Below are 19,643 nucleotides of genomic sequence, written 5' to 3'. Positions count from 1 at the left end.
TCAGCAGACGCTTAACCCTGGAGGCAGCTGCACTCATTCAGAGACGGCAGAGTTCCCTGGGTTCCCCAAGGCACCAACCCCTGTGCCAAAGCAGCCTGGGAGATGCAAGTGTGACTCTTGCCAAGCTTTTTTGGCATCCCAGTATGCAGCAGAGCAACCCACCCATGGCCCCAAGAGAAGTGACCAGTTCAGCGCCGAGCGTACCATCCCCAGGGGCTGCGAGGACCCGTGCGAGTCTGTCCTGCAGGGCATGCTCGGGGCGCTGGCTTGCAAAAGGAGCTGTAAGCTCCTGAGAAAGGTGGGTTTCCAGGCAAACTCCTGGACTCCATGTTTCTTATCGTCTAGCTCAGCGTCTGGCAGCTCTGCACCTCCCTTCAGATACATCCAGCTCTCCCCGAGACAGCGCTGGGAGCCCATATGCCTAACCTTGTTCCTTTGAACCAACGGCCGGGGCCTCATTTTTAGGTGTTGCCATATCTAAATTTGAAAACATCTAGCATGCCTCTATGGCTCTTGCCCCAAGTGCTTTAGTCCTGGCTTCATGAATGGTAACAAGCTGCCCCTATGCCAGTAACATGCATGCAGCTCTTGATTAAGAGTGATTAACATCTCTAACAATGATGCAGAGGTGCACTAGACATGCAAAACGTGCGGTCAGATTGTAATTCTGCAGCCCAGCTCGGAGATGAACCATGTCTGCCAGAAAAAGGCAAATCTCACAGAGCTGCAGAGACTTCAGATGGAGCAGCCTCCCAAAATTCAGAGGCTTATTTAAAGTTCAGGCTGGAAATCTCCAAAGAACAGACTTTCTCTGGAGATCTCAAGTTCTTTGTGATGGCAGAAACAGCATGAGAGAGCAGCCTTTCATATTGTGCTGCAGCTTTCTAGCTCGCTGGCCTGCCTGAATTGCAGAGGGAAAGGGAAGTATCCTTCAACTACCAAACTTCTTCCAAATTCCAACAGGATATTTAGGCTTTGAGATGCTTTCTGGTTTGGATAGAGATGCTTCTCTTTCCGCCCCATCTGCCCTTCCTTCCTGTAGCCCCTGCTTTAGTTTTGTCACCTAAACTAGTAACAAGAAGCATGTTTCCTAAATCAGAGAGGCCACGTGGCCTGAGCGGGGAGTGTAAAGCCCAGCTCCTCCGCAGGATTAGCTCGTGTCTTTGGGCATGACTTCACCACCTGCCTTTTCCCAGTTGTAGCTTAGGCCCCTCCAGACAGTCATCGCGGAGCTCTTTTTTGCATGCATCTTCCATTTTTATTTAGATTAGGCAAGGTGATGAGCTTGGAGAGCGGTCACCAGCACCCTACAGTCCAGCCCGAGTGCAGGTAGTGCAGAGCTAAAGCTCCAAGTTGCAATTGAGCCTCTGCTTTTCCCTCCCGCGGCTCCGCTGGGAAAGCGAGTTGTGCCAGCCCTTTGTTCTGGCTCGGCTGTGCTTGCAGTGGGGGCAGAGAGCTGCGTGGGTTGGGAGGTAGCAACTTGGTGGTGGTTGCTAAGGACTGGCACTGATGGGAGCCAGCTCGGGGCAGGAGGGAGACCCCTTCCACCCTCCTACGGTCCCATACGAGCACTCTTCCAGGTGTGCAACGGGGATCTTTTCCAAGAAGACAATGCCTAGCTGGCCGTAACGCCAAACCGTAAGACAAGCTATGTGGTGCAGACCAGCCTCGCTGAACATGATGCCGGTGGAGGCTGCAGTCCCACTGACCGGGTCTCAGTGGGAGGGTCCCAGCACCCATGTGACCTGTTCACTCCCAAATCTGGGAGCATGAGTGGCTGCTGCAGCACCTACACACCTTAGCAACTCAGTTGTTATTTTGGGTGGCCACTTATGTCATCTTGGGTGCATCTCCATGTTCATTAATGCACCTTGGTTTAGTACATCCTTAATAAAGTGCATCTACATGTTCATTAATGCACCTTGGTTTAGTACATCCTTAATAAAGTACTAACTAAATGCTCAGCACCTAAAGTTAGTGCCGGCACACAATTATTTAGTGACGCTTACTGTGCTTTAGCCTGCTAACACGGTGCAGCAGGCTGTTAGCACGGTTTGTGCGGTGACACTCTACTGCGCAGTAAGCGTCTCGTGTAGACGCACCCCTAAAGTTTTGGACTTCTGCATGGCCAGGCTTAAAGAGCTGCAACGGGCAAAACTGCGCTTGTTTAAACCTTCTCAAATGTGTTCCCACCCCAAAAGGGAAACCCTGCTCGAAAGCAGCTAGAGGTGGGGAGAGCGAAGACAAAAATAAAGACCCATTGGTGTGATTCATATTTTGGACCCAGGGAAAGTCTGCTCCCCTCATCATTTTACTTTGTGACTCTTGTGCTTGTGCTGTTGTGGGGTGGATCTTACTCCAGTTTGTATAAATGTACTTGTCTCATTTGAACAGAGTAATGAGCAGAATGGAAAGAGAAAGAGAAAGAAAACAAAAGGAAAAACGGCCCGAGGTAGCATATCAGGTACCCCTACTGATGCTCTCTCTGCTGTGTTTTCTTCCCTTGCCCCTCCTGGTGACCTCTTCAAGCCTACAGCTTCTCCTGCTTCCTCCGCTGACATGGCTCCCATCAGTTCTGGATCTTCTACCTGGACTTCCTCTGGCCTTCCCTTCTCCTTTGTTTCAATGGCAACAGGAATGGGACCTTCCTCCAGCGGGAGCCAAGCCACGGTGGCTTCTGTGGTGACCAGCACGCTGCTTGCCGGCCTGGGCTTTAGCGGTGGCGGTATTTCCTCTTTTCCTAGTACTGTGTGGCCGACCCGGCTTCCGACTGCTGCTTCTACCAGCAAACAGTCAGCCAGGCCCGTGCTCGCTACCACGGAGGCTTTATCTTCCCCAGGACCAGACAGCGATTCCACCCTCCCAAAAGACAATGACGGAGCGGAGGAAGGAGAAAAGGATGAGAAGAGCGAGAGCGAGGATGGCGAAAGGGAGCACGAAGAAGAGGGAGAAAAAGAATCAGAAAAAAAAGAGAAAAGTGCAGCGACGGAGGCTGCCGAGGTACAAAATAACACCGAGTCCGCGCCCGCCACTGTTTCCCCCAATAGGACTGCGGAAAAGGAAGGAAATAAAACCATACCTGGTCAAGAGCAAAACCAAAACGTTTTCCCAACAGATAGGAGCCCCGAAGAAGGGAGCACGACCGAAACAGATACCCAGCCCCAACCCCTCCCTTCCACCCAAGTGCCACCAGCATTCACAAACGAACATTACCTAGGGCAAATCCCTGGGAGACCAGAGACAGCATCATGGAAACCTTTTCCTAAAGACGACAGGTTTCTGGAGGAAAATCCGTCAGATAACAAGTTCATCACCATAAACCCAGGTGAGTGAGCCGGGGTGGGGAGCTGCGCCATCTGGCCATCCCAGATTCTGGTGCATAATAAAACAGAAGGACCCATTTTCTTGCAGCTTTGAACCCCACGCGGTTCAGTTAGCAACGCTTGGGTCTCATGCTGCAAAAGTTGATTCTGGGCTCAGCCTACAAATGCTCTTAAAATGATTGTGGGGATGGAGGGGGGGGAAACACCACTGGGGTTTGATTTCATTAGGAAGTTACCCAGTCTCCAATTAAAAACCCATGCTCCAAATAAGAAAATGAAGTCTGGCAAGAAATTAGCCTGTAATGCATTTGGCTGCTTCAGGAATTTTGGTTTTAAAAATTAATACCCCTAACTCCAACTGTGACGTTAACTTTGAAGAATGGCTGCTGTAGCTGGCGTATATTTATTTTGTCCTGGGGAACTCGCTAGTTGTGTTTTCGAGTTAGCCTGATTGATGTGCAGGCTCTCCTCCGTGAAGCGGGAGCCTGTCTGGCTGACTCCTCATCACACACATCCACGAGCCCTGGTTCTGGCAAACAGCTCCGCACGCGCGGTCCCTTGCACTGCATGCAGAGCGGGGAAGTTAGCAGGGGCACGTTCTCCTGGATCTGACCCTGGGATCAGGACGCTGGTCTCCTGCTGCGATTTTACCATGACGTAAAGTTAATTTCTGTAACGATTACCGCGCGTCGCGTGGCGTTATCGTTGCATCTGCGAGCTGGCAGGCTTTTTGCTGCTTCCACTTTTAATTCCGCACTTTTGCCAAGCCGTTGTATGTTTGGTAATTTTCTTTTTCCATCCAGGCTGCTCTGGAGTTAGAATACTATGAAAAGCATCTTAAATATCTGTGCTTAAATACAGTGCTAAAATTGGGTAGCAACACCCTTAAAAGGATCTCCCTGCTCGAGAATCACTGCTTTATATCACAGCCAAATTCTCAGGGACGGGAAACATCCCGCTCTTCAGGGTGTCCTCGGGAACACACGGGGAGGGCAGAGCAGGGGGTTGGGTTTTTTTGGATAACTAATTTGTATGTTAAAACAGCGAAGAAACAACAGAATCATGGTCAACGTTTTAAAGAGCAGAAAACTGTTTCCTAACAGTGTACACTTGTAAAATTAATTATAGAGAATCAAATTAGCAGTGTGTAAGGCGATGGCTGAAAGAGGAAGGACATGTGAGTGTGGGTGATGAGAGGAGAACAGGGAACACATGAGAAATTACTGGGAAAGTGAGAGGCCAATTAGTACAGCAAGGCTCATTTTCTTTTAGCACTTATTTCACACTCGCGTACACACACCTCTCTTGAGGCCACGTCATTATTTTCCAAATGGCAGTGGCCTCCTCTGCTCTGGTAGTATCGGCCAACATTAATGACTCTTTCTGCTCCTGAGTGCTTGCTCACATGCTCCTATTCCAGTTTCTTGTCAAGCCATCTCTAGTTTGCTGTTTGCCTAATCGTCCCTTTGGTCTGCGGGTGTTAAATAGACAGGTGCTCTGCATTATTCTGTATTCTTTTAAAACTGAAAATGAGGAGGAGAGGCCATGACAGCAATATTATTCCACCAAAAAAAGAACAATCATGATCCAGTCTTAGCAGATATTAATCAAGAGAGTTGTGATTGTCATGTTGGAAGCTGAAATGAATCCTTTCTGTTTGATCCTGTGTAGCGAGTGCACTTCCTGCTCCCTGTCATGAACAAATTAACATTTTTTCCAGTTGGTGCTTCTGTCTGAGTCATGATCATAGATTGAAAACAGCGGAGATCTGGGTATTGGCCCAGTGGGACTCCACTTGAGATGAGCATTACTCAGCTCCTCCCCGCTCCTCTCCAGCTTCCACGGGGTGTTCTGACCTCCTCTGGCAGGAGACCTTTATCGGGAGACGATGCTCTGCATCCTAAATCGCGTTTAGTCCCAGGACGCGATTTCAGCGCTCAGTGAATTTTGGTTTCTAGAACAGCCCAACCAGGGAGGAGGCTGCAAAAGCCTTTTGGGGATAACTTTGTTAGGATAATTAAACATCTGCGTATAATGCTCTCTTGCTCCACAGGTAGCAAGGATTATTAAGTTGTATTTTCATGTGAATTTTGAGCTGTTTTGCACGGCATCTTAGAGCCACCTATACAGTCAAGGGGCTTGAATGCTTGTCGGCGACCGCCTGGATTGCACAAGGAGACTTCATTTGGTCATTTGAACTTGGTGAATCCGCGTTATCCAGCACTCAGGTTAAATGCCATCAACATCTGTTTATTAGGTAGTGAAAAGATGCATTTAATAGCTCAGGATCCACAGGGATGAGAGCTGCAAAACTATTTGTAGGTAAAAGAGTGTGCTGACATTCATTTCAATAAAAAATATAGGGTTGCTTTTTTTTTTTTTCAATAAAAAAACTCTCAAATTTCCACACTTGCATAAGATGGCTGGCACTGCCCTCAGGCCTTACTAATTGATGATGCTGTAACAGTTTATTATCTCATTGACTCAGAGGAAAAGTTGAAGCTGACTTGCATTTAAAGGATTTCATGATATGAATCAGCACGGCTGGGACGGTGCCATTGGAGGGGGCATGAAATCGGGGGGCTCTCTGTTGTCCTGGGTACCCGTCCCTATAACAGCAAGCAGGCAGAACGTGGTCCCGGCCCTGGCGGTGGTCCCACGCGGCGTGGCAGGATGATAAAGAGAAAGTTTCAGCCAGGGGTAGAGCTCAGGTAGGATAGTAAATTCCTATTAACAATTGCATGTTACAAGAAGTGACGCTCCCTATGGAGAATAAAGATATTTATGTTCTCACGGCTCGGTGACCACGGACATTTAGAGAGACCGTCGACGTGTCCAAATGCAGAACGCCCCTTGCTCATGCTGGCTCCTGCCCTGAAGTCCCTCTGCCAAAGCCTGCCTTGCTGTCCTGTCCCCGGTGCAGGGTCCCGGGAGAGACGAAGCTGCCGAGCGAGTGCTTCTCGAGAAGGCGCTTGTTATGAAGACCTACACACTTTGCCACACAGAGAAGTGGATTTAGAGCTGCCTGGGCTCATGTGGTGCAGGACTTCCTGAAGTGGTTACGCTATAATAATTTTTATTCCTTCCTACTGGGATGAATTCCAAGCCAGTAAAAGGCAAACTGAATTAATTCAGCGATGACATATGCCACTGGAAACTGTTTACATTTCTTAGCAAAACTGGAGATCCTCGTACATGAGGGATTTTTTTTTTATTTTAATACCAAAGTCAGGCATTAGTGGGCACAGCTCTAACAAGGGCACGTTATTGGTGCTATTGCAGCTCCAGCGTCCTGTGTTAACAGTGAAAAATTGCAAGGCTGGTATTTTTTCTAGAGTGAAGGGGAGTCTAAAGCTCCCTCTCTTCATTGCAAATGTGTATTTTCTTCCGTGTTTTTCACATTACTCAGCACGCTGCCTTTTTATACGCTTCTCTGCCCTGGCACCCAGAAAGACACCTGCTGGCAGCCCAGATGTACTACTAAATTCTTCTGGCCTCCACAGTCATCGTGTAGCAACTTCCACTGATATGGTTTTGTTTCAACTCCCTTCAAATGTTTTCTTAAGCAAGGAGAGACATCTAAGACTTGGTCTTCAAAGCAAGCCCGCGCTTCTTTTCCTTTGTGAGAGATCATGGGTTGCCGTCCCCGCTTCCAATTTCAGCCTCAGTGAATCAGACTGGCTGTGCCAGCTTTGGGCATGCAGAGTGTTTTCTTCTTTGCACATCTGCAGCATAGGAGATAGGAGAGGTCAGATAAGTAAAAAATCTTCCCTGTAAGCACAGCATCATGCATATTACCGAGAGCGTACTTCACCCCAAGGAGGTTGGGACTGCAGCCCGCGCTGTTCCCCGAGTGATTTCCGTGCTTTCAAGCAAACGGGAGCTTGCATTCTTGTATTGAAGTGCAGGGGGATGCTCCTGGATGGCACCCTTGCCTTGTGGGAGAGGAAGTAATATTTGAATAGGCGCTGGGGCATTTTGGGAGCATTTGGCTTTCCCGGTAAGTTCGATTGGAGCATATGGTTTTACTTTGCCCCCTAATGACTAATACTTGCCCTGCCCTGTGGGCTGTGGGGCTTCCCCGTTTGGTGTTTAAGTGGATGGAGATTTGCTGATAAAAGTGCTCAGTGCAAAAGTACACATTTCTTTGATTTATGAATCCTGGGGGTTTAGCAAGTGCAGAAAATTGATTCTTTGGGTTCTGGGTTGTTGTTTTTTTTCCCCTTTGGTTATTTTGGGGGGTTTTTTCCTTCTCAGCTGAAATCGAGGTTCTCTCTTAAAGAAACAGCAGTGCGTAGGTTGCCTTTCTGCTACAAGAACTAATTGAAATGCTGGCCTTACTATGTGCTGCATGGGAGCTCTGCCCGTCTGTTCTGAAACAAGCTGGCGTTAAGGTGCACCCACCGCCGCCTTCCGTGCACCAGCGACGGGGCTAAGACACGGTCCTGGCTGCCCGTCTCTCTGCTGATCGGTTCCACACACGGGGCACGTTCGCTGCCCCCCCCCGGCATCCGTCTGATTAGCACTTCATTTAGGCTCGCCTGCTAAAGGGCACTGCCTCCATCAACCAAGCTAGAAAGATCACTTGCTGGGCTTGCAGCAGCCTCCACTCTCGCTCTGTTTTCAGCAGCCAGGCAAAAGCATTTACAATTAACCTTTACTTCCATGTTATTTGGATTTTACTCCTGCCTATGGTGAAGTATAATCTAAATGCTATTAAAATAGAGTATGACTTCATATTATGTGACATCTGGTGACTTCCAATTATCCATGTTTTGCCTACCTACGGTGAAAAGGCAATTACGTTCCTCTGGTAAGATTTGCTGCTGTTTCAGAAGATAGGATAATATAATACTGCACAAGGGTGTGGAGTTGCAGTGGTAAGAAGAAACCACACGAGAGGATAATAAGTAAGAGTCAAGTGTGTATTTGTCAGCCTTTGTTCAGATCTGAGGCCATTTATATTAATGCATTCCCTGCTGCCTCCTGCGGACAGCTGCAGACCTTCTGTTAGATCCTGCAGAACGAGCTACGGGAACTGCATCCAGTCTTGTGCACTGCACCTAGGGAGTGGAAAACTTATCAGAGTTTGTGAACTTGCACAGATGAGGGGTTTTGCAGTGCAGCAGAGCCCTTCACATCTAAGTTTTCACAGGGAAGGGACCATCTTTTTGCTGGATGTGCATACAGTCCTGGTACTGCGTGTCCCAATACTTGATTGAGGCCTCTAGGCACTGTTAAAACATGCTTTATTATCATATAATCATATGCATTGCACGTATAATCATAGGTAATTTGGTGCCAAGACCCAGCAGATAGAGAAGTTGGCTTATCTTTGCTGTAGTTTCCCAGAATCTTGCTATAGTTCATTTTGTGCAAACCAGAGCAGTACGGATTTGTACATTTGGTTGCAACAGGCACATCCACCCGTCTCAACAACCCATCTGTATATATGCACCTTAACAACTTAGGAAGTTTGTTGACACAGTACTGGATCCGGTTTTAATAAAGGGGTTTTTCTTTTGTTTTGAAGTGCTAATATTAGTAAAATTAAGTATGTGTTTGCGTGAATTTGCAATGAACCCAAAGAGTTAACAAATGAACCTGCAGACATTTATGACCAAGCAAACCTGCAGACATTTATGACCATTCATTACACTTCACTGACCTTTCAGATTGATTCTGAGTGGTGTCTGCTACATCTGATAATAGCACAGGTTTGGGTCCTGAAACGGTGGGTAAGTCACACTGAGCCTTGCTAAGTACAGGAGTGGAGTCCAGGCAGCGTGATGTAGTACGCAGCCATGCTTTTACACTCAAATGCCTACAGGTGTGTGATAAATGGAGGTGACCCAAGGACTAGCCATTTAGTTTTGTTTCCAAATTGTCCATGAGAGCATCATTAATTTGGTTTCCCGTTGCAGCAGACAAGAACAGCTCCAGTATGGCCACCAGACCGTCCGGCAAAATGGAGTGGATCATCCCACTGATCGTGGTTTCGGCCTTGACCTTTGTGTGCCTCATACTCCTTATAGCTGTGCTCGTGTACTGGAGGTGAGCCTGCGTCCTCTGGATTGGGAACTGCCTGGGATTGAATATGCTTTGGGGGGCTGTGGTTTTCCATATGCTCCCATCTCTTTTATTTTATGAGATGGTACAGCGACGGATACTTCAGTTCTGTGTCTCTCTCGCAGTGCTACAACAGCTGCTCTTGGTTAACTCTTTCAAGTGTCTTGAGTATTGATTTTTGTGTCATGAAAATGAGATTAGTGGCTGCACCAGCCGGAACCACCTGTAATGCAGACAAGTGTTTCCTCAATTAGCTCATCTTAAATAGCTGTAAAAATGCACTCTGGGCCTGACCTTCAGGATAAAGGGTCGTGGGAGAAGGGTTTGCTGGACTGGGGCTCTGAGCCTCTCTGGGTGATGCCAGCCAGTTCAACTCCGCTTTCTGTTGCTTCAGCTCTCCAAATAAACCCTGCAGTTTGCTTCTCCTAAAGAGATACTGATGTTTGCGCCAAGTGTGGTGATGTTCAGTGCTTGGGATTAGCCTCAGTAACCTCAATGCACGTTTGGCTTAAGATAAACGTGACCCTGAAGCATCTTCCTAGGTGCTTATATATCCTGCCCCTAAAGCCTGAGTCTCCTTGACCCTCCATTAAGATGTCAACTTAAAGTTTTATGAGTGAATTTAACTTTGCCTATGATTTTGTGTAAGAAAGACAGCATCTGAGATAAAGCCAGGCTTGGACTTCACCATTTCCTTTCTAGAAGGGGCTGAGGGACACAGAAGGACACGAGCGACCAGATCACAAATTCTGGAGTGGCAGGAATTAACCATCCAGGCCAGAAAATAATTGCCGTGCCTTGTTCAAGCCTTGTCATCCCAGGACTTGCAGACCTGCTCACCTGCTTGGGAAGTGCCACATCTCATCACTAAGTCCTGACTAAGATCAGTATTGCTAAGTTGGGATGCAGTCTTAATTGCTCATGTCTGCAGCATCCGTGTGCACTTGGCTTGTACGCGAATGACCTTTTCTTTTTCTTGCTGTTGATAGTCTTCTAAACTCTTCGTACACAATTGTTGACCAAAAGATAAAGAAAGCATTAGCCTGGGACAGTTGTCAAGACTTATGAACAGGTTGATTTCAGTGGAACACAGAAGCAGAAACGTTGTTAGAAATGCCTGTGTTTTAATTGTCTTTCATAAAGAAATGATTTTGAGGACTGTCAGTTTATCCTTAAAAATATCTTTTTGGGCAACCATTAATTGGCCAAGCTGAGTCTGGAAAGTTCAAATGAACATTAATAAATAGGTGACAGTGGCCCGAATTAAAAACGTTTCCATTGACATTTGCAAGTAATTAGCAATATTATGACAGTCCTGTGACCAGCAGTAGTGGTACTTATATAAAAGATTCAACTGTAAAGACTTCAGTGGTGACTGCTTTCGCTGACCTCTCTCCATATATGTTTCCCAAAATCTCTCCCATTTTTTTCATCATATATAGTGGGAAAAATTGCTCAAAATGCCATCCAGGGAACCCCACTGAAATGAATGGGTTCCCAGACACAATGTAATGGAAGGTAACATTTATTTTGCAATATATGAAGATGTCTTTGTACACAGAAAAGCCTTTGAGCTGAACAGAATGGTAATGGGGATTACTCAGGAAAATGCTTTTATGGCTGTTTGCAAGGTATTTTTTATTTTGTTCTGTAGTTTCACTAATAGACTCTATGAAAAAAAGAAAAACTGGTGCTCAATTTGCTGAAGCAGTAGCAAAACCATATTCAAGCTGATAGAGCAGAGTGGCTTAGTTAGAGGTACCCAGAAACTACTCTTGGTAAGCGATGACTATACTGGGGACCACTGCATGATTGGTGACCAAAATTAAAGTACCGTATAACTGAGGTTGAGCACATTTCAGCCTAAAAATTCATGAGACAATTTAAATTTTCTCAGTGGTAACAAAAATACATAGAGGAGGGGAAAAGAACAGAATTATAATGGAATTACTTGGTAAAGTTGGTAGCATATATGCATATGTCTCCACCTACTTTTCATAATTTGCACAACTGTTTGTTAACAGCTGAAAAATTACAAAAGCCAGGTAATAAAGCCATCACAACGAGGTATAGCCAAATGCAAGGATGAAGTTTCTTGGTGAAAAACTAGATGGGACAGTGAAAGTTGTGTGTATGTAAACACAATAAGAAGGGCAAGGAGCATTTGGGGTTGAATCAAAAAAGGGTGTAGCACACATCATCTGCAGTTGTATTCCTGACTGCCCAGAGCATTGAATGCATGGAAGGGGAGACGTGGTATTTTGTGGGCCCTGAAAAGTTTGGTTCACTTTCCTTAGGAAGGATAAACTGTTTAGATTGGTGAGCGTTAAAAAAAAAAAAAAAGTGCAAGAAAGAAAAACAACCAACGAGATGCAATTCAGAAAGTTAGGAGGAAGAATGAACTAGGTCTTCAGAAAGAAGTGCTTAACTTAAAAGTGTAATGGGCAACATAGGGAATAATTTGCAAAATCAGCCTATCAAAAGTAAAGAGCATGAAAATGAGTTGGAGACTGATCTTTTTTTTTCAGAGAGGAATATAGCATGAAAGCACTTGTGGAGAGGAGGGAACCCCCAAGGGGACGGGCACGTCAGGCGCGGTGGTCTCTTCCTGAGCAGCAAGTCTTTGTTCTTGAGTGAAAAAATGCATTACAGCACGCACAGAGAACGGGCAACTGCCGAGGGGTGGTGGGTGGCCACGCACGCAGAGGGCAAAGCAAGGGGGTGTTTTGGGGCACTCGGGGACCAGTTGATTTGTTCCATAAACAGACCACGGTCTTCCGGTTGTTTGCATTGCATCTCCTACCATCTAGGAGTCTCAGTCAAGCCTGAGTGGGGGAGTGGGGGTCTACGAATGTTAAAAACCAATATCGGTTCTGACCCTTTGCAACTCTCACATCTAGTGTTATTGATGAAAGTAATTCCGTGCTGATTTCCCAGTGTAAGAAAAAGGTTGCTTTGAAAATTAAAACCAAAGGAAGCTATCACTGGTTTCTTAACTGAGGGGTTGAACTTCCATGTAGTTATGTCTTTTCTTGGAAGTAGCTGGGAATGACGGCTCTACTTCCATACGAGCTCCTTGATATGTGGGGACAGTTTGGGATCCCCCTTTCCTTTGCCCAGCACAGACTGGACAGTTGGAGGCCATAACATGATCGATCTTCGAGGCAGGAGGCCACTTCGTTCTGTCCCGCGCTGCTGCCACCCGAGTCATGAAAAGGCGTTGGAACTGAAAGGCAACCAGCAATTCTTGGGGCGGGGGTGCTGTTGTTGGGGGGGTTGTTTGTTTGATTTTGATTTGATTTGTTTTGTGGTTCGGGGGGGTTTGCACTTAGTTTCTTGGTCTCCGTATAGTTTTAATGAAACTGCAATGCAAAGAGAGCTGGAGAGAATAATAATATATTTTCTCTATTATGGGAGCAAATAAAATATAAATAGGTCAGCATCAAGAGGCTGCAAAAATTGCATTGCTTGGTACCCCAGAACAACAAGCAGACAGCTTTATCGCATGCCCACAGGATAGCCCGGACCTTAGCGGTGCAACAGATTTGGCTTGATATGGTTGTTAATCCCCAGCTGCTTGAGCAGGAGGAAAAGGGAGCCCATCATTTGACATGTCACGTCTCTCTTACCCGGATTTGTTTCTTTGAGTGCATTTGCAAACAGATTTGGCAATTTAGGCATTACATCGTTGATTTTCAGGATATTTGTTCACAAGGTCTAGAGCTTGAAGCTCGGCATTATGTCTAGTTGGACGAGTGTTAGTAAAGGTAATGCCTCACTCCAGCTAACTCCAGTAGAGACACTTGACCCAGGAACAGCAAAGGAAGACAGGAGTCTAGTTATGAACATGTTCATGCTGACACCCAGAAAAGATTGCCAGAGAGTTGTATGTTACTCGCAGAAGAACCAAGGGTTCGACTGATGGAAACACTAAAAAAAAAGGCCTGGACATGCTCATAGATGCTCTGATTCCTCTTCTCTGTGTGCTGAAAATCAAAGTGTGTCAGCCTTCAGACCATCCAGTGCGAGGGTGACTGCGTACATGGGTTTGTCCCGTGGCAAGTCGAATCGCTCTGCTGTGCCGAGCCCTCACATGGCACGGTACGCATCTCTGCATCCACACTCGATTTCAGTAACCTCGGTTGATAAAAACGTTGTGGAGTGGTAACGGTATTCCTGAGCATTACAGTGGTGAAGGGAAACAGGAGACTTCCTGTAGCAATTTGCATTTTGGTACCGGACCGCTGTTTTGCACTTTTGTTCAAGGACATGGCAGGGCAGTGACGCCATTCTGGAAATGAAGGCACCTGAAATATTTAAACATGTACTGAGATCTTGTCTCTAAGCTTCGCAGCTTAAAAAAAAAGGGTATTTAGTCTGACCGGTGACCTTTCATTGGATATCAGATGTCTTTTCTTTGCAGCTTTTATTCTGAACAGTACCGTACCATATAGACAATGGTTTAAAAAGATAAAATAAGCAGAGAATATTAAGAAGCAATTAAGAGTTTAACGTTTTAGCCAACAGGAACTTTTAAATGGGAACTAAATTATAGCCATTTCTCATGTTCAGCTAAGACGAGGAAATGAATTCACAAACATAGCTTGAGAGTTTTCTGTTTCTGTCTTTTCAGTGGGTACCATTACTCACCTCTGAGTTATTGCACTCATCAACATTGTGAACCCGAAGACAAAGCAAGAATATTGTATTGCATTTTATATTAAATCAGGCTGTTTGTACAGTGCTGATCTGTTGACATTCTGGAGGGATTTTTGGAGCAACACAGCTGCTGCCTTTCCGAGAGCAAAGCTAGCTTGCAGGGCCTGCTGATTGCCACGTGGCTTTTGCAGTAGCTTGAGGAAAGGATGACTTTACACTTCCTTAGGCAAAAGTCCTACAAAATGCAAGAGAGAACAAGAGCCACCTTCCCAGTGTTTTTTAAAGGATTCCAGGGGCTTTAACAGAGACTGATACTCCTGGGATGGAAATCTTTGGGGTGGTTTAAAAGGAGGCAGTGTCCTCCTGCACATCAAGCACTGGACTGCAAATCAGGGTATTTGGGCTCTATATCTGGCTATGTATTGATGTGCTTTGTGACCTGGAGCAAATCACTTAGTTCAATATTTTTTACTGTTGAACTCAATGGTAGGCAAAGACCTCATTGACATCACTAGGAGTAAAATTAAGCTCTTAATGTCTCGGCATCGCGGTTTCCCCACTGGTAGAAGTGTTAAAGATACTTACCCGCCTTTATAAATCATGTTGAGACCTGCAGATGAAATCTACTGTGCGAGAGCCAAGAACTATTTTTACTCCTCCTGCCACTAATGAACGCTCTCTAGCAAAGTTAGCTTTTGGTATTCAATTCTACAAGATTCTTGCACGAAATAAGTTTTGGCACAGGTTTTAAAGTGAGGGAAATTTCTGTCTGGCAAGTTATAAAAGGTTTCGGAACTGTTGCTTGAACAAATCCGCGGCTTACGCTGCGTGTTGTACTTTGTCTGCTTGTTTCAAAGTGAATATGGGTGTTATATTGCATATTTGTGGCATATTTTATAAGAGCTCGCTTAGTCTGAGGCTAAAAGCTTCTTCCAGCTAACTTAAAAGCTTGCTTGTTTCTGCTGAGTTTCTGACTCTTAGAGAAGAGGCAAGCAGAGTTTTCAGAAGTGCTTATGTCCATTTTGTCCCATTTTCCCTCTCCCAGAGAGGCTCGGTAATCATTTCTGAAACTGGAACGGGAGCTCCTCGGTAATTTAGGTGCCTTTCTGAAGACTTTGGCCTGCCGTGCGGTGGCCCTGGACCCTGGCATTGTGGGCCGAGATGGATCAGGGCTAGGTTGACCATGTGTCCCAATTTGGCCAGACACTCCCAGAGTCCATAGCCAGGTCCCAGCTGGTCAAAGGTCCTGGGCCAGAGTCTCGGGGGAGGCAGAGAGGCACGGTGCTCCAGGCAGGGACCAGTGCTGCTGTGTGGGAGCAAGGACGTGCCACGTGTGGGCAGGGTGACGCCTGCTCCAGTCCATCCTGCTTGGCTGTCAGCTTCCCATCCTGCCCTGGGAGTCTGGAGATGGTTGCCAAAGCTTTTCTCCATCCTCTCCAGGATCTGCTTGCCTAAGGGATGTGGGATTTAGGTTTGGGCACCAGCTGTGCTTTGTGTATATACCCACAGGGCAGGGCAGTATGAAGAAGGGCATTGCAAGCTTTCCATGCATCGCTCTTAGAAATAGTCTTACAGCTTTTGGGAAGGGATAGTCCTCTTTTGGAGGGAAAGGGTTAACCCCATGCTTCGTGCCTCTATTGAGATTTTCTGGATGCCTTTTTGGATTAGTTGGGGTTTTGTGTTGGGGCCAGTGGTCCACAAGAAACTGTCAGCTTCAATCCAGCTGTTGGATGATAACCGTGCTCAGTCGCTTGCAAAATGCATTGGCACCATTGGTTAGAGGTGATAAATGGCTTGTCCCGTTGCCAGTCACCTGCAAGATCCATCTCTTATTTCACAACATATTATTTGCATTGGCTCAGCTGCTATCAGTCATGGCATTTGCTAAAACCCGCACAATTCTCCATCCCTTGCTTTGGGTCAGCCTCCTCCGTTGTTTTAACATGCAGTTGGTCCTGAATGTGGACCAGCCTCAGCAATTGAATCATCTTCTCTTTAATTAAAAACCTGGCTTTGAAGTTGCTCTGGTATTTAACTCTGAGCATGAGCTACTAAACACAGCCGCTGTTCTGTCTTGCTTTTTAGTTCAGCATTGCCATTCTGAAGCCTTGTAATTGCACAGTCACTCATTCATGATATGCAGAATATTTGCTGACTAAGACTTGTCTAAAAAGTTGGTTGTGATAGATGTGGATCCTGATTGATTTGGAATTGAACAGTTCCAGCAACTGTGTCTATCAGCAAAACTCAGATACAGTATCACTGCAACACCTTAGGTACTAATTTAAGAAAACATCCTTTATTAGCTCATCACTTAAGAATGTGCTGAAGTCCGCGTCACTTCAGGACCGGCTTAAAGTTAAGCATATGTTTAAGCATTGTCTTGGATAGGAGTGCACTTCAGCATGCGTTAGCGCATCTTTTAGTCAGAGCTTTAATTTTCAATGCTTCAGTTAATGCTACATGTGCACGAAGGACTGTTGATTTTTCTTGCATATCATGCAGACTAGGATCTGTGTAGCAGATTGGATTCGGAGAGATGTATTTTAGGCTTGCTGTGTTCTTCATTAGGGAGTTTGTTCACAAGAAACACTGGGTTACACTGGCCTGTCTTTGTCCATCTATGAAACATTTAGAGATGTGAAGCGTGGCAGTAAATATGGTGACTTCCAAATAACCAGGGCTTGGTAGGGGTATTATGGGAATATACACGCGTGTCTGATGAATTGATGGATACAAGTGAAGGTCACACGTGGATGTGTAGGCACAAGTAGATCCTGCCAGATTCTCATGGCAGCCACACGCAAAGCAGCCTTTCCCTGCCGCCTCTCCATGCACACGCATGCCCTCTCCATCTCCTCTCACATCCTTTGCAAAGGGGGAAATTACCAATTCGGCCAAAAGCTGTTCGGTGCTACTTTCTCCGGTAGATGCTCATCATCATCATGCCTGCTTCTCAGTTCCCACTTCAGGCACAGTGCTTCGGCCTCCTCCCACCACCTGTTCCTGCACTAGCTTCTGGCTTCCCCCTTTGCAGCTCCAGCAGCCGCCAGGTGCCCTCCCCATGCGAACCCCAGCAGATGGGTACTGCACGGGCAGCCCCCCAGGAACCTGTCCTACAAGACGGGGAAAGTCTTCGATACCTCCCCCCGCACCTGTGATCTTTTTCTGTGCAAGGTTGCTCATCAAAGGAGCAATTCCACTGCTCAAAAGAGATTGAAGTGGAGGAAGCTGCAGCACCCCAGTATTTCAGAGGACGCTGGTTAGGTGCATACTGCCCATAACCCCCCAGTGGAAGCAGCACCTGTAAGTGCTTAGCCGATCTTTGTCCCGCGTGAGAAAAGACACGAGTCCTACGTGTTGTTGCTCTTGCCAGAGGAGGGAGAAACACTATCGCCTCTTCAGAGTGGCGTCCCCATGCCCTGTTTGCTCAGATCCGTGATCCGTCACCTCTTCCCCCAAGCGGGGAGCTGAGCCCGCTGTCCGTGCCAAGGGCTGGTTGCTGCCTTTCAAGTCTGAAACTTAAGGGCCGCTGTAGGCTGCTCATTCAAGCCGCGAGCATCGCTCTTGGAGCCCTTTTCATGCTTCAGAGGCAGCGCGACACATTCGATAGAAAAACTTCTCTGTCTGCTCCTCGGCGTTTCCACCGTCGGACAATGTGAAGCCTACCCGGGGAAGGGGGGGAGGCTGAGATCTCGTAACGCCGGCGCATGGTGCGCGGCGGTTATTTCAGCTCATTGTTCGCCGCCTGTGTTTTATCCTCTCTTGTTGTGGGGGACTAAAAAAGGGGCTCTTCTGGTGTCCCAGCTGTTCTGGGAGGTTGGTGACATGGGTTTTTTGGCTGTGCTTGAATGGCCGACATAGTGAAGTGCAGCTGTGTGCCGTGAGGGCTTTGTCACGTGATACCGAATACAGCCATTCCTTTGCAACTTTTTACTCAATAACTATTTCCCAAATGGCTACTTTTAGGCCTTTCAGAATTCACAGGAGTTGTCAGTTGTTATAGTAACGGACCCCCTGCTGTTGAATTGGCCCTAAGATGCCCGTTCAGGCTTTTGAGCAGACTAACTCATGCTCATTAGACAAAAAAGAAAAGAGAGTGAAGGGGAAGAGACTCACCGAAGGAAAGCTGCTTTTTTAGCATGCTGAATGACCTGTTACGGGCCAGATTATGTACCTGCGTGTGTGTGTGCGCACATGCACATGCACACTTGCGTGTTGGGAAAAAAAGCCCCTTTTCTCGGATTGTATTTCGGACAAATCTGGTTCCCCTCCCAGCTCTCGTTTGTCTACGACTTTTAGTTTTCCCTGCTGCAGATGAGAAACACCAGTGACATCCGTTTCTTCGTGAGTCAACTGGGTGATCGTTTGCTTCTTCAAAAAATGTTTTTTGAGTAATTAAAAAAAAATAGGCAGAGAAGGACTTGCCAGGCAAAGGGATCCAGAACTAGAGAAAAATAAGAAACAAAGAAAAATGTGATTAGTGGCAGTTTTTGGAACCTGGCCGAAGCGGCGCCGCTCGTTATGAATGCGTCAGTTTGACAAGGGCAGCTACTTGGGCACTTCCAGTCCAGACATTTTTCTTCACCAGTCTGCGGAGAATATTATGGGGCCAAATTCTTCCCACTTTCTAGTCTGGCTTCAACTGCTTCTGTCAAAGTACTGAAGTATGCTGAAGCATTTTAATATAGATATAAAGTTTTTTGTTTGTTTTTTTTAAATTGAAGCGAAGCTATTTTGAAGCAGAATATCAGAGCATTGCATTCCTTTAAATACTGAACTCTCTGTACACGTTCCTTAGGAACAAATTTTCATCCAGTCTGACAGTTTTCTGCAAACTATTCTGCTTTCCGCATGTCACTATTTTCTGACAGTTAATTCCCCAGAAAAGTTAATTCCCCAGAAAATTTCTGATCTGTGTTAGCGAAGAATCTCTGGCTCTGCAAAGGTGCAGGGCTAGAGACCTGCATGTGCGCGTGCATGTGCATGGGTGTGTGCGTGCAATGAGGAAAAGTGGTTCCAAGCAGAGCACGAGGCACAGAAGCGTGGCCGCAGTCCCAAGGATGATGCAGGGCTGCAGCCAAAGCCCCAGCACTGCACATACATGCATGGACCAATAGACTTGGCGAGTCCAGGTGGAGCTGCAGATCCAAGAGGGTGGGAAGCAGAGGCACAGAGCAGGGACGTGCACTACAGGTGTGAGACACAGAACCAGCCTGTGCTGGTAACTGCATGGCATTTATGGCATTAGCAGGAGGCTTTGAGGAGGGGATTGCTATTTTGCAGGATAGGAGGGAGGAAAACGTTCTCGAAGCCCATCGGGAGAAGCTGAGATTGGCACACTTGCATTTGGGCACTGGTATCCGAGTCCTTGGCGGCTCGCCTTCATGCTCAGGTTGGAGGATCTTGTGCAGTTCAAAAGGCTGTCACTTCCCAAGAAGGTCACTGGGGCCATCACTTTTCAGGCTTGTCTCAGCTTTTTGCAAGTATTCTGCAAGCTGTTAGCTCTGGCCATTTCTGTTCCTGCTTATCTCACATTGCTAGGGAAGACGTAGGAGCGTAGGCACTGGCAGAGGTAATGGAGAGAGCAGG

General features: G+C 46.6%; 1 protein-coding gene across 1 annotated transcript in view; it reads left to right on the top strand.

The window, feature by feature from the left end:
• PTPRG (protein tyrosine phosphatase, receptor type G) overlaps positions 1-19,643 on the top strand; it is a 349,654-nt gene that overhangs the window by 273,590 nt on the left and 56,421 nt on the right. Inside the window, exons 12-13 of the mRNA XM_025199043.1 lie at positions 2,395-3,325; positions 9,248-9,377. Of these exons, the coding sequence (XP_025054828.1) occupies positions 2,395-3,325; positions 9,248-9,377 (1,061 nt within the window). The remainder of the gene's footprint in view (positions 1-2,394; positions 3,326-9,247; positions 9,378-19,643) is intronic.

This window comes from Alligator sinensis, unplaced genomic scaffold (assembly GCF_000455745.1).
Source record: "Alligator sinensis unplaced genomic scaffold, ASM45574v1 scaffold469_1, whole genome shotgun sequence".
Taxonomy (NCBI): domain Eukaryota; kingdom Metazoa; phylum Chordata; order Crocodylia; family Alligatoridae; genus Alligator; species Alligator sinensis.
Note: the sequence above shows the minus strand (reverse complement) of the source record. Positions and strands in the feature narration are given on the sequence as shown.